At 36.5% G+C, this 15,314-nt stretch overlaps 2 protein-coding genes across 2 annotated transcripts; both read left to right on the top strand.

Moving 5' to 3' along the window:
• The first annotated feature begins 170 nt into the window (after positions 1–170).
• Positions 171–12,276, top strand: LOC113672502 (isocitrate dehydrogenase [NADP] cytoplasmic). Its single transcript, XM_089201451.1, has 12 exons — positions 171–764; positions 962–1,001; positions 2,710–2,816; positions 3,756–3,842; positions 5,028–5,188; positions 5,802–5,948; positions 6,471–6,538; positions 6,895–6,963; positions 8,846–8,997; positions 9,286–9,426; positions 9,788–9,838; positions 10,746–12,276. The coding sequence occupies exons 1-12, from the start codon at positions 749–751 to the stop codon at positions 10,952–10,954; spliced, it is 1,248 nt and encodes a 415-aa protein (XP_089057577.1). The 5' UTR covers positions 171–748; the 3' UTR covers positions 10,955–12,276.
• A 768-nt stretch (positions 12,277–13,044) lies between these two features.
• LOC113672505 (tetraspanin-14) lies at positions 13,045–15,145 on the top strand. Its single transcript, XM_027188793.2, has one exon. The coding sequence runs from the start codon at positions 13,536–13,538 to the stop codon at positions 14,637–14,639; it is 1,104 nt and encodes a 367-aa protein (XP_027044594.2). The 5' UTR covers positions 13,045–13,535; the 3' UTR covers positions 14,640–15,145.
• The last annotated feature ends 169 nt before the right edge of the window (positions 15,146–15,314 follow it).

Raw genomic sequence — 15,314 nt, 5'->3', positions numbered from 1 at the left:
CAAAGCTCAGAAAATGCAAAAGACCACTAGAAAAAAACAAAACAAAATAAAAATCATCATAATAGTTAAAATAAACAACGAAAAAAAGAGAAACACATAATCATCTTTGAAAGGAAATCCCGAATACGTCATTATTTATTTATTGTTTCTGTTTTTTTTGTTTTGTTTTGTTTTGTTTTTTTAAGGAAGGGGCGTCTCCTGACTCGAACTTAGTTACTAGCAGCTGTGAAATCTATCCAATATTTTGGAGGGCTTAGCTTCTGTTATCACTGCAAATTGGACGCTCGGAACACGCCAAGACTCTGGCTTGAAGCAGAATGAAACGACCTATAACAAAAGTGTTCGAAGCGCTGTCCGGTCTTGCCAGCACAATTTGTCAAACAAAAAGCGTTTGAATAATTAACATGCATCAGAACGTTGCATTCTGATTCCTCGACATGCGACAGAAGTGGTAATTCAGAGCGTTCTAAATTCTTACATTTTGAGTTATCACGACAAATCAGTCTCTCTTGTTCGGTTCTAGTATTAGCGAGGCTTGGCCTAATCCAAATAGCAAGCCAAGTAATATTGAGCTCTTCGTTATATAATCTTCGACTTCAACACACGCAAGGTTGCACGGGAAAATCGTTGTGAAACATAAATACTTTGAGTGACGTTCGCCTAGTACATTTCGTAATTTATTGCAAGAGTGTTTGGAGGAAGCCGTCAACTGATAGTAAAAGCTCCGTTTCGTTCTGTTTAACACAGTATGGCGAAGATACAAGGTATTAGCGTAACGATTCTTTCTTAAATTAAATTAATAGATTTTTGAGCTGCTATAGCAATTTATTTTATAGTATAACAATTCTCGTTTCGATGGCGTTTCTGTGAGTATGAAAACTATGTGAGCTTTTATGTCATCGCATTGTTCATAAGTCGAACAGGGAGAATTACAAATCGGTTTCATTTCTTGTCCTTCCAGCTGGTCCAGTGGTCGAAATGAAAGGAGACGAGATGACGCGGTATGTAGATATTAATTTCAAGGGATTGAAGGACAAAGTTCACTTAAAATTGCTGTTGTCTTCGAATAACATCATACTTGCAAGGGTCAAATTTAAAAGAAATGTACATTTAAATGTGCTGTGACTTTTTAGCTAAGATCTGTAGGATTTTTTTTCACAGAAATTGTCATTCATCAGACGATGAATTAAAAATATTGGACTGAAATTGCCGATTTTGTACATATTACATGCTGATTTAACTCGCGTGGACGAACCAACTGTGTGTGACAATGGCTGGGAGTGTCAGTTTTCGCTGACTAATTTTGAAATTTGTTACGTGACAAGATTGTGAAGGCCATGCCCTGACGAAACGTTTATTTCACCATCTCATTTGGTAGTGAAAACATACCTTGATTTTTTTTTTATTTATGTGCAATATTGCTTTTTAAATTTAGTTTATTTTTCGGTGTACACCGTTAAAAATTTGTTTATAAATACGTCAGAAGATAGATTAAAGTTACTGCCAAACGAATATATCATTTAAGCCGAGACAAAAATTTCCAACCTGGAATATTAATAACGGAGGAAATCGCTGATGCAACTGTGCGTTGGAAATTCCTCTATAGTTTGATCTTCAGATACTGAGCTCACTAGCTGTAATTATAGCAAGACTGAACCAATTGCTGTAACAATTTATTGTTATTTGTATATTGGACATGTTAATTTTAGATCCCTTGAGAGGTTTTATTGTTTGGCTTAGAAGTGCAATATTAAAAATATCCTAATGGTGGGAAGAGTGGTTTTGTGGTAGATGGAAGAGTGGTGTATAAATTACTACCCATCTACCACAATTTTGTGGTAGATGGGTAGTTGTAATTTGAAAGACATAGTTACCTCATAATTTGCACATGGGCTTGAGAGTGAAAGATCTGCAAGGGTTTCAGGGTTTGGTTTCAATAATTTTAAATTTTTAATAACCAGCCAGCAATGTTATAATAGGGGGCTGTGCCTGAAAAGGGGTGGTAAGGCATAACCCAGACACTAGTGCCTATGCTTGCGGGTCAAAAAGATGGCTGTCAGAGGACTCACATGCAGCTGCTAGTAACTGTTTTTTTTAAACCCTAATGGTTGATGTTTGCATGGAATCATTTTGTTGCATTTGTGGGCAGAATACTCTACTCTTGCGGTTCTTATTCCCAATGTGACCTCAGTTATGCAAAGGTTAGATAGCCCTATCCACTGGATAGAGATTGATCCCTTGGACAGTGTTATACAGCCCTTGAACACAAGGTCAGGAATATGTCATGCTTTTGAGATGTGAGATGTTCTCATATTCTAGCTAACTATTTGCATGTCAAAGAATTTCCCAATCTAATAATGTACATGAAAAAATTATAGCTGAAAATAAGTGCATTCTCATGTAACATGAGTGCAAAGTTAGTTATAACACAAGAGCAAAGTTGTAACACAAATGCAATTTACAAACAATGCACGCACACTTTCAAAAATTTGTTTGTCTTGACTTTCTGTGATGTTTTTTCATCTGGCATTTTGGTGCGTGAAGCACTTCTAAATTGTTCAAAAACTACAAATTGCACTTGTCCTATGGGCTCATTTAATTTTGTTGTCTTGGAAAAATTTACTTGTGCCTAGTAACTGCAAATTGCACTTGAAATCAAGTGATTGCTTATATAAATACCACCTGACTTTATTTTCCCTTTTCTTTAAGGATTATTTGGGAACTCATTAAAGATAAACTAATATTTCCATATGTGGAGTTAGATGTGAAGTCTTATGACCTTTCCATTGAGAACAGGGATGAAACAGATGACAAAGGTATGTTATTTCATTTTATTGAAGTTTGCACTTCTCAATCTATCAGAACATGCATATGTTTTAGCTAAAAGTTTTTCTCATGTCAAAATATCTTGGACTAGCCAAATTTTTAGTTTCCTTTGTTTTAAATACCAAATTATTCAAAATTTTGAATTAAAAAAGAAACAAAAATTTGAGTCACAGCAAAAATTTGTTAAAGAGTTTTTATGAACCCATCAGCTCCTAGAAATAATGGACATTTTGAATCATGCATTATTCACAAACAGGGAGTGATTAGATCAAATCTGTTATTTAGAGGGTGTTAAGATCAAACCCCAGAGGTACAAAAATTAAAAATATATTTGATTTTAAAGTTGTATTATAACATAGCTAGTAAATTTGCATAATCAAGTTCAATTATGCAAGCATGCTTCATATTCCTATTGTGCACGCTCATGACGTCAGCAGACAAATCCCTTGAGAAAAAAAATTTTCCATCAGGTTGAAAATGTTATAAAACAATTGGTTCGTACATCAACTGTGTGTTCATTGAGATATGAAGCACTTGGGAAGTTTGGAGGGCACTCAAGAAGCTAGAGTTGCTCTTGGCTATGCCTCTAGCAACTCTTATGCATCTTTTGTGCTCTCCAAACTTCCCACGTGCTTCATATCTTGATGAACGCATGCTGATGTATGAATCAATTGTTAATTAATGTTTAAGCTATACATTATAATACAGACATTGTAATCCATACATTTATTTTTATTTTTAATCAATGTTTGCCAAATTTGACACCATCAATTTATACACCTATACCTCTATATGTAGACATAGTTAGACATACTTACACATGCATCAGTTTCCCCCTTCCTGCCCTATTAAAAAAAATTGTAACTTAATTTATTTAACAATCTGAAATTTTGAAATTTTATCTTATGAAGTGAAGCTTTTCTCCTCAGTCACTGTTGAAGCTGCAGAGGCAGTAAGAAAATACAGTGTAGGAATAAAGTGTGCTACCATCACTCCAGATGAGAAACGAGTGGAAGGTGGGTAGCCTTGATCAGAGCATACTACACCCTTAGAGTTAATTAGTTGGGACATGTCTTTTTAACGCTTCTTGTGTTCCTATCTTGCCTCTCTTTCCTGTACCATGTTGTCAATTTTCAGTTTGTATATGGTACTTTAGTGACCAACTTTGAGAGGGGCCAGCAACTTTCACAAGAAATGAGTCTGGAAGTGTGCAATTTTATTGGATTGCAATTTTTTGCTCAGTTCAGTTAAGATGGATTAAAAAGATTCTATAGCTGTTTAATTTTGAGTTCTTTTGTACTATCATGCCAGTTGTTTGAAACATATAAGTACCTAATAGTTATTTTTTATTTATCTTCTGTAACCCTTTTGCTCCCAAGAATTTTTAGTACTGTTATTCTTGCAGTCTGCAACACAATTTTTAAGAGTTTAGTTCAGAGAATTTGATATTGGGTCAACAAATAATCCCCTAATTGATATTTTCCCTTTTTCTCATCGCATGTTTGCTGGATACTGTATTGATATTGTAACAAGAGATTCTGTCTTGGTCACTCACAGAAGTTAAAGGGTTAAAAGCACATGCTGGGATGACTGTGGCATGGTGTTTTGTTCTAATGGAAGGCATGACAGAAGGAACAATATATTAGCAATTTATACAATCTGGAAATTTATGGAACTGTACTCTAATTCTATGGTAACAGTTAAAAATAACAGCTGCAGCTGTTAGACCAGAAGGTCATGAGCCCCAGCTTATAAATACCATTTTCATACTTTTTTAATGGTAATAATTCTGCTATCCCCCATTGTTGTTGATGCTTTATCACCGCCTTCATCTATTTATCATCATTATTATTATCATCATCATTGTTATTATAATAGTAGTGGATGAGACAAGTCATGTGTGTTGATAGTTTAACTTCCAACAATTTTTGGTAAATTGACGCAATAAACTAATTTTTTGGGGTTTTGTGTGGTATATACTAAAACAATTTTTCACATTGGAGTCAGTGAAAGGGGTGGATATTTAGCTTGCTGCTTTGCAGTTAGTGAATATCCACTACTATTCACCTCCACTTGGTGAAAAAAATTGTTAATTATTGCATTTTTTTATTGTTATTATTATTATTAACAGTAATTATTTCATCAAAGTAAACTCAATCGAAAGTAAGTGGCACTCATCTTGTTGATAATTTGACTTTAAGAGTTTAATTTGAAGAAAATGTGGAAATCTCCTAATGGGACAATTCGAAACATTCTTGGTGGAACTGTCTTCAGAGAAGCAATAATTTGCAAAAATATTCCAAGGTTGGTTCCTGGCTGGATGAAGTCAATAATCATTGGTCGTCATGCTCATGCTGATCAGGTATTGATGCTCTAAAAATGTAAATGAGATAAAAAAATTATTAATCAGTAGATTCCATCAATTCATGGCATGTTTATTGTTTTGGGATGTTGTAAGTGGCCTTAACCTTTTCACTCTCAAAATATCATGTTAGTAATTTTTGTTAATGTTTGCCATACAATTCTTGTGGTGTTAATTCAGAGAACTTGACACTGGATCAACTAATAATTTCTAACTGATATGTTTCTATATTTTTGTCACTTGTCTGCTTGATTTTGTATTGGTTAATTGTGAGGACAAATTCTGCCTTGGTCACACAAAGTAAAAGGCTTTGAAGTGGCATTGATTATCAAATTACCAGCTAGACCAAGTATGTTATTGATTCCACTGGTCTTCATATTAACATAATTTTATGGTAAACTGAAAAGAACATTCATTCATGAAAAAAAATGTGGTTTTCAGTAGCAATAACAAAGTGATTTGGTGAACAAAGGTAACAAACTTAGGGAATGACTGAGCTTTCAGTAATAAAGTTGTCAACAGGATTAACAACTTGGTACTTACTGATATATGTTATACATATGATTTAAAATTTTATTCCAAATTAATTAAATGCATGTTTCTTCCTTCCCAGTACAAAGCAACAGACTTTGTTGTCCCAGGCAAGGGTAAAGTGGAGATGATATACACTCCTGCTGATGGTGGAGAACCAGTGAAATATGTTGTACATGAATTTTCTGATGGTGGTGGAGTTGCAATGGGGATGTTCAACACTGATGAGGTAAACATGTAACATAGGATAAAACTGAGTTAATAATTGGAAAAGAATGTTATTATAATTTTCTTAGCATTGATTTTATACACAATTTGTGTGATACACCCAGCTTTGATCTCAGCCTTTCCTCGACCCTTTACGCCCTGACATCAGTTTGCAGGCTCTCCTTACTGTTTTCCATGAGTTTGCGATCATTTTGTTTATTCTCATGATCTTAGTGTTTGATTTAAGAGTGATACTGTTGGGAGAAATTTGATGCTTATCACACTAAGGGGTTAAAAGGTTAACCAAATTAAAGATTGTGTGGTCCTGTCAGTATGCATTTATTAAATAGGTAATAATAAATGTAAGATTTTTAACCATTATAGGAGTTGGCAAATTATTTACAGTTGGTTATTTTATCAACAGTCATTACTTTCAAACCAGATTTGCCGTTCTCATTTGAGGATTTATTGAGTTATTTCTAATTTGGTGCTATCAGTAGAAGACAAAATATCTACTTGTAAGTATTAATCTGTTTATCCTCAGTCCATCAAGAACTTTGCCCACAGTTCTTTTCAATATGCACTTGAGAAGGAGTATCCCTTATACATGAGGTAAAAGTATGATAAAAGATTTTAAATTTCCTGAAGTTGCAATAGTTTACATAATTTTGCTATATTTATTTATAATTTTCAATTTTTAACTTAAAGTTAATTTTTTCATATTTTGAATGAATGGAAGTTATCATTGTTAATGATAATTTTTTTGTAATAGTGATCATTGTAACTAAAATAGATGTAAGGATTATCTGCAATAATTCAATACAGCCAGTTACTGGTTGGTATCTTTAAAGTTGTTACTGCTCAGTGTGTCCACAAAAAGTTCTGGTTTTTTTGTTTTGTTTTGTTTTTCGCTCTTAAACTTCATTGAAAGACATGTTCTTGATTGTGGTTTTTCTCTTTTTTTAAAGCACAAAAAATACAATTCTCAAAAAGTATGATGGTAGATTCAAGGATATTTTCCAAGAAATCTATGAAAAGTAAGTCATATTCAACATCTTCTCTTAATTTTATCATTAGATGCAGTCAAACTCCTATTTGGTAGCCACTTTTGTAAGTCCAAAAGTGCCTTTTGAAAAAAATCTCCATTAAGGGACCAGGGTGTCATTTTCTGTGGCCTAGCAGTTTGTGTCCTAGATTCTGAATCAAGAGATTCAAGCTTGAGCTAAAGTACCCATATTTCTTTTTAACCACGGCCTGGCTAGCTCATGTTGTAGAGTGCTGGACTGCCATGTGGGAGGTCAAGTGTCCAAGCCTTAGACCGTACCAACACTCAGGGTCTTAAAATAACTGAGAAGAATGTACTACCTTTGCTATGATATCTGCAAATGGTTAGACATTCTAGTCTTATCAGATAAGAACAAAGAACAGTAAGCCCTGTCCCCTGCATCCTTTCTGCACTGGTTAGCATGGGACATTAGAGGACCCACAGACTTAACACAAAGATTAGGGAAGGTAGCTCCAGGTGTTGTGGTCTGGCCTTGATTCTGAAATTGAGAGCATCTCCAAAATTTTCCTTCAATAATTTCAAACTGCACAATGCAGTCTAGTTAAAGCCCTCCCCAAAGTGGTGTAAAGGGCCTTAAGCTAATGGATATGGTGCTATAGAAACCCTCAATTATAAGTATTATTATTATTATTTATTCTCTAAAGACCCTTAAGTTCGTAGTCTCACAGGCCCAATCATTCAAGATTTAGATGTTGATACTTTTGAAATTTAACCTGTAAAGACATCAAGAAGCAAAACAGAATAAATTGGTTTTTGAGCAAAAACATGGATTAGTACCTGTTTAAAGCAATGAGTAGCGATGGGTAACCTGTGGGAAACTTCTTGAAGTACCCTGTTCCCTCTTAATGCAATGTTGCTTTCAGAAAGTTCAATTTTTGTGTTACCAGCATCAACAAGGAGGAAATGAGATATTTTTCAATAATTGTGACTTAGATTGTTACATCCAGCCTGGTCACTTTGGTCACGAAAGTATGATAAAAATTTTTTAGTAGTAAAGGGGCTCTTGGCTCCAAGAATAAACCCCAAGAGACTTCTTCCTCTGAAATGGTTACCTTAGTCATTCAGACGATATCTTTCTCATTACAATTATTCCATTGATGACTGTAACTGTCTGAAAGAGATGGCAAATAAAATTTAAAAATATCTGTAATCAACCCCACATTGTGTGGTGTTATTGGCATTCATTTATTTTATATAAAACCTGCTACAAACATTTGCTGTACCCTTTCTGTATGATGCATTATGTATATCAATTTTTGACCAAGCCATACTTCCTTTTATCCCTTTGATAAGGGAAGCAGCTAACGAAAATAGTATGACTTTCAAATTTGAGACTAATCGTAACCATTACAGTTGTAATCAGACAGTGTAATCAGGAAGTTGGCTGTAAGGTGACACCTGTAATCAGACATTTGAAGCAGCCAATCATACTTAATCCTTTCAGCCATATCCACCAATCACAGAATTGATCATAATAAATCATAATAACCACAGCAACAATGACATATCCTGAAAAAACTGTGGAACTTCCCAAATTGAGGAAGTTTTTACTTAGACATTGTTTCTACTGCATATATTTGGCCTAAATGTATTTGTTGTTTTTGGAAATTCTAATGGTTATATGATTAATTGGTAGCAGGATTTTGTGTCATCCAATTCTGTCTTTAATCATATTCATGATTGACAAATTGGACACCCACTTTGCGATCATCCCATTTTGTTTATCACTCTATGATCACATACTGAATAGGACTCCACTTGGTCCTATTACCATTATAAATTGTTATGATACATCCAGTTCTTTACTGTACCTGCATGCGTTTAATCGTGCTGCCATGTTCATATTTAACCAGGGACTACAAAAAGAAGTTTGAAGAAAAGAACTTGTGGTATGAGCACAGGCTGATTGATGACATGGTAGCTTATGCTCTCAAGTCTGAAGGTGGCTTTATGTGGGCGTGTAAAAACTATGATGGGGATGTACAGTCAGATTCTGTTGCTCAAGGTTGGATGTGTGCCTGAAGAAACGGCTTCATTTTGTACAATTTATTTTTTGTTAATTCTGTGTTGATTAATTCTAAGGCACCCATGTTGGCCATTAGTCTGACTAAAGTGCCATTCATTCTTGCCAGCTGGCCGCTAGCCAACCAGTCAGTGATAAGTTTAGGCAAAACTCATTTTTGCTGACTTGTTTAATAAATATTATACTCAGTATGGCAGTGTTTAGACCCTTTCCTGTGAATTAATCAGAGTGTAGCTGTTTAACTTTAAGAATTAATTCTGCGCATTGCAGGATTCGGTTCACTCGGTATGATGACCAGTGTTCTGGTGTGTCCTGATGGAAAAACAGTTGAAGCTGAAGCTGCCCATGGAACAGTGACGAGACATTACCGTATGCATCAGCAAGGGAAGGAGACTTCTACGAATCCAGTTGGTGAGATTGTTCAGCAATTCTCACCTGGAGGTTATGATGTTGGAATAGTCAGGCAATTTTACTAGACTGTATCTGGTTCATACTGACCATACTTTGCATCGCTCTGTGATTGGTTAAGAAAATTGTCGTCACTACCTCGACTCTCAACCAATCAGAAGCAAAAATTAAACCAGTCGCAACTAGGTCACCTGTGTTTTCCCGCCTTTGAGGCTGTTTAAGTTGTAGTTGATATGAGATCCCAATATTCTTTGAAATTGTGAGAACCTTTTTTCTAACTTTTGATACTACCTTCCCTATTAACTACAGCCACTTCTTACGTGTTTCTGTTACACTTGGTGATTCATTATCTTTTATCCTTTAGCCTCCATCTTTGCATGGACAAGAGGATTGCTTCATAGAGCTAAGCTAGATGGTGAGTGAATTTTTATAAAATAAGCTGAAAACAGGAGCAGATTAGGTGTGAAAACGGCTTGGAAAATGGCATGTTTTGGTCTGAAATAGGGTCCGCTTTAAAAAGACCAGACGGCACAACTCTACTAAGATTTGCGAGGAGGTCTTGGAGCAGAAGGAAAACGGGGGGTGGGAGGGGGGCTGTAACCGGTTGCGGAGTTGTGTACTTTAGCACAGCAGTCAATCGTCTGCGCGTTTGTTAGATATAATCGATTTTTAAGTATCTTAGAGGCGACCCGACATTGTGCTTTCAGACTGGAAACCCTATGAACTAGAAAGTCAAGTTGTTTTAAAAGCGTAAAACTTTTTTGAGAAAGCTCAAAACAAAAGGGTAAACCAGTAGAACACCTGTTACTTAATAAAATTTGTGTGATATTGATAATGAATAACAATGATAACCAACTTAATCTAATGAGGGTAAAAACACGTAAAAACTGATGAACCAGTCGCCCTCTAAGAGTCTCAAATTTTTCTTTTCCCTTCTGCACGAGACCGGTTTTTCCAACTGTCTTCCTATAACCCTTTAACCCTTAAGAGTGACTAGCATGTAATTTCTCCCAACGATATCGCCTCTGAATCAAACATTAAGGTAAGGAGAATAAAGGAAATCGTCACTATCAAAGGGAGCTCTTGATTTTTAAACAAATTCTCCTTGTCAGCAGTTTAGGAAATGTATAGAGAGCAGTTTGGAGAATATATCTAAAGATGTTAGGGTGTAAAGGGTTACGAAATTTGCGCGGGAAGATAGCCCCGACAGCCTTGGGCAACCCAAATTTGCCCGTTTACCTGTTCGCGCTGTGTTGTATGCTATATGCGATTTTACCAGGTAGCTTTTCATTTACGAAAAAAATTATTTTTAAATTTATCAGGTAATGACAATCTTGCCAACTTCTGCCACACTTTGGAGGAGACCTGCATCGCAACAATTGAAGCTGGTGACATGACCAAGGACCTTGCTGGGTGCATAAAGGGATTGCCAAACGTTCAGCGGTCGGACTATCTAAATACTTTTGAATTTCTTGATAAGGTAGCCGAAAATCTAGCCGTTAAATTGAAGCAGTCGCCGAGCCATTTGTAACTAGTAAAAGCTATTTCAAAGTAGGCGAAGTTTGGCTTCCTTCATTCTAGCAATATTATGATATGCAAGGATTTTTTTCAGGCAAAGCCAAGTAAAGTATAGTAGTGTTGCAGCAGGTGATCCTTTTACTTACAAATATAAGCCCCCTTTATTTTGGAATGTTACAAAATTTTATTTTAAGCTCAGATAATTTTATCTTTAATTAGAAATTTCAAAAGGTCACCTCTTTCGTTTTCACAGAGACGGGTTCATGGACGATTTCTTTGTCCCAGTCTCTTTGCAAATAAGTATCGTCTTCCCTTACTTTTCCACAATTTCCTCATTACTTTGCCGCCTTTCGGCAAGATGATAGTACAATATGGCGGCAAAATTTGAGTAGCTTTTTCAATGTAAACATTTAATTTTGCTAGTGTTAACGTCGTCGACATGCAGCAGTTTAGGATAGGCAATTTTACTTGCCCTCGTTTTTAGTGAAAAAAGGTCAAAGCGACAATTTATTTAAATCAAATAATTTTTTATGTAATGAAAAAATACTACAAAATTACTAGAAATTTTGAATGTTCGAAATGAAGATGTGTTAACTAAATGAACTTTCATTGATTTGGGTTATATTCGATTTTATATCTGACCACGAAGATGAAATGGTGACAATCAATTTCTTGATGGTAATTTTCAGTTGATTATACAGTCATTTAACACATACGTGATGTGAATCCGTGAAGCTGTGGATAGGCTCAGAAAATTGGAATGTAACCGGGCACGAAAATCAATTAGAATCCGTAAAATTCTTGTTTTTAAAGCAAAAGGACATATTTACTGTTTTGTCTAGTAAGTACTTGCTGTTGCACCAATAAGGTAGTCACTTTCATTATAGCATATGTCTACCCAATTTATATGTTTATCAGCTTTAGCATTGAAGTATGGAACGCTGGAGTACTGGAAGAGGGTAGTTGAAAGAAGCATTCGTAATGAATGGCGCGGAGCGAAAAGACCAAGAGGAACTCTTGCTTATCGGTTCGCTCTCCGCCCTCGCTTATTGGCTTACCATCCTGAAACAGGAATCAGGGCTGTGCACGGGCTAAGACAAGTCGATTTCACCGGATCGTATGCATAAATTTAAACCAGTCGGAAGTTGAGTTATGTCCCGCGAAGCGAGTTATCGTTGTGATTTGCGTTATGTTTACACGTCAACGGCGTAAATAGATGGTTAGTACTTGTTGCTGTATCTTAGCATGATTTTTTTAGTTTTTCAGGCTCTTAATACGACATTTCAAAACGACCATACTTTGTCTCGTGCACAATAAAGATCATACTTATGTTAACTTTTTGTGATCCTTTGTCTTTGTGCTGTGAATGCTTGCTCATCGTTACAAGAGATTTTTACTTTGGGAGGTCTTCCCCTAGGTTCCCCTCTGTTCGTTGCGCACTCTACAGCGGTACGCATTTCTTTTTTCATCGTGTGCGCCGCGGTTATTATGAGCTGCAGCGCTTTACCTTTCAATTTTGAAATTATTCAAAGAGTGATTCTACATCCAGTAATGATACAGATAATTTTTTAAGGAAAAGCCTTTGCTCCTCTATGACACAAGAAAAGGATTCTCGGATACAAGAGCGAAAGAAAGTAGTGAACGCAATCAACAGGGACTTTGGAGAAACGGTTGCCTCGCTTTCCAACTCGCTTTGTTGTTTCCCGTTCGCCTTTTTCTGTTTATGGCAAGAGGGGTCTAACGTTTTCCCTTTCTCCCTAGGTAATACGAAGCGGATGCTGTGATCTGATTGGCTATCTAAATTAGGCCACTCATGCCCGCTCGAAATTGCCCGCTTTGATCCCGTGCAAGAAAAACATTGCGTTGAGCGAACTTACAAACTTCGTAAATTTTGGACAGTGTCGGCGATGGAGTCGCAAAAAACGGCTAAAGGTAGTCAGAACAGAGAAGAAATAAACGACTCTTGTGGGTTTATTGCCCTACAAACACAGTTGTCTTTCTTTCCCGGCTCCCGAAATAAATGGTCATTCTTGATTCTTAATAAAGCGAAATATTTTTGCTGTATAATGACCCTTTTTCAGCCAAGCTTGTTCGATCAAGATGGCTGGATATTAGCCTCGTTCTTTTTATAGTTTTAAAGGACCTCGCCCTCGTCTCGGTCCCTAAAAGCGCAAAAAAAGGAACTCGGCCAATATCCAGCCATCTATACTTCACGCTTTGTCAATAACGCATATAGTCATGGAGTGAATTAATGAAGAACTGTCAAAGCGACCGAATTATAGTGAGAAAGAGAGAATGGGGCGTGAGGAAGGGGGGATCCTGAAGTTATCGTGTGTTTCAAGCTCACTAGACTAAATGGTCAGTCTAATTCCCCGCGTTGGCATTTGGGGAAGAAACCAAATCAATGGTGAGAGTGGTTTTAGTTATTCTTGTGTTTCTCTCTCACGTCAATGAATCAAAGTGTGTGGCAATTGCTTGTAGAAGTACTGAAGAAAACTGAAGCCTAATCACTCTGAATTATACATTCAACCACGTGGCTATGACCTAAATGCAAATTGAGTGAAAAAAAAATATCTTAATTCCTCATCAACAACATGGCTGTCAAAGATGATAACGAGAAGGTACGAGCTGAGAGGATGGTTTCTTACCACTTTTATTTGCAAAGCGAAGAGGACGATTTTGGTGGATTTTTACCAGTCGAAACTAGTATTGATGAGTTGTACCCTCCCGTGTGTCAGAGCTGTAACAGGGACGAGTGTTGCGTGTTTGGATATTTGATAATATTATTTCTTTTCGGCGGAGCAGCCGCGGGAGTCGGTTTGTTTGTATTCGTTTGGGAATTTTCACAGAATACAAATGAGAGAATTTTCTTGGAGTTATTAACACCTATACTTGGCCTTGTCTTAACGGTTTTCGCCGGAGCAATGTGGGTTTTAGCCACGATCGGCTGTGTTGGCACGATTAAACAAAGCACTAAAGTTCTTCACATGATAACAATAGCTTTTAAAGTTCTTTTGTTGCTCGAGGTAGCCTTGTCTTTCCTAGCGTTTTATTATCAAGTTCAAGTCAAAGCAGAGACAAGTAAATGGGCTGAGTGGATGTCGTTTATTCGCCATTATCACGAAGATCCTAATCTACGAACCACCATGGATTCAATTCAAACACGTCTTGGATGTTGTGGTTTCAATAGTTACAAAGATTGGGATGAAAACGTTTTGTTTTCCTGCTCTTCCACACGTCTGAAAACCTGTCCTCTTCCAGTGTCGTGCTGTAATGACACTGTGAAAAAAATTAAATGTGGGTACGAAATACAAAACGATCCTGACGGCGAAATCACCAAAATACAGCCACAAAAATCAGTTTTCACGGAAGGCTGTTTGATAAATATTCAAAACTGGTATAAATACAATCTGATACTTATTTCAACGAGCGCCGTTTTATTGGTGGTAGTACAGGCAATTCTTATTTTCGCAATTAGCCGCCTCGTTCGTCGAATTAAAGACGAAAACATGGGAGAATGTTCTGAACCGTCAGGTGAGGAAGAATTAATCCCCTTGCGCGCAGATAACTTACAGGAAAGCATCATTATAGTACGTGATGAACGAGTTACAGATGAAAGGATTCACAGCCTAAAGGCTGTCTTGAAAACCATAATTCGCTGGAGTGCAAACGATTCCACAAGAGAAGAAAACATTTAAAACAATTGGTCACGGCTGATGCATTTTGAAATAACTAGTGATAATTTGATTTTCACAATTCAATGTAATTTAGTTGAAGAAAACAAAGTCTAAAAAAAATTCAGGCTTCGACGGGATTCAGAGCTGTGTCTTCCAAATATAAATTATGCGCTTACTCGGCCGCCTGAGCTACGTACGAAGCCGCATTTTAGGAACGAAGTAATACGTTCCCTTTAAAGGAATAAAGGGGGTTACAAAATTTGGTTTCAGCTACTGATGATGTAAATTAGCCGCCATAAAGAGTTTCTAAAGCTGACTTCTAGAGCGTAAGCCCTTCGTCCGCGCGAACACTACAACAAAATTGTCTCTCTAACCGTAAGACCACACGCAAATGAGGCTCCGTAGCTGGGTTGGAAGTCGCACTTGGCTAGTAACAGGTAGAACAGGTTAAATTCATGTCAATACCTGAAATTTCCACCTTTTTTTCTGCAAATATTCTAATTCCAATAAAGTTATGAGGATCGGTTTGTCGCTTGTGACCTCATTCCCACCTCAATACATAGTTCAATTCAGTCATATACCGGCATCGTCTTGGAAATTTTACTCAAAATTTCAAGCTGGTCATTTGTAATTTCTGTTTATCTATTCCACACACAACGATCCTTAAGTTAAGTTCAACTACAGCTATGTACAACG

Source organism: Pocillopora damicornis, chromosome 3, assembly GCF_964200805.1.
Source record: "Pocillopora damicornis chromosome 3, jaPocDami1.2, whole genome shotgun sequence".
Taxonomy (NCBI): Eukaryota; Metazoa; Cnidaria; class Anthozoa; order Scleractinia; family Pocilloporidae; genus Pocillopora; species Pocillopora damicornis.
The sequence above is the reverse complement of the archived record's forward strand: the minus strand, read 5'-3'. Positions and strand labels throughout refer to the sequence as shown.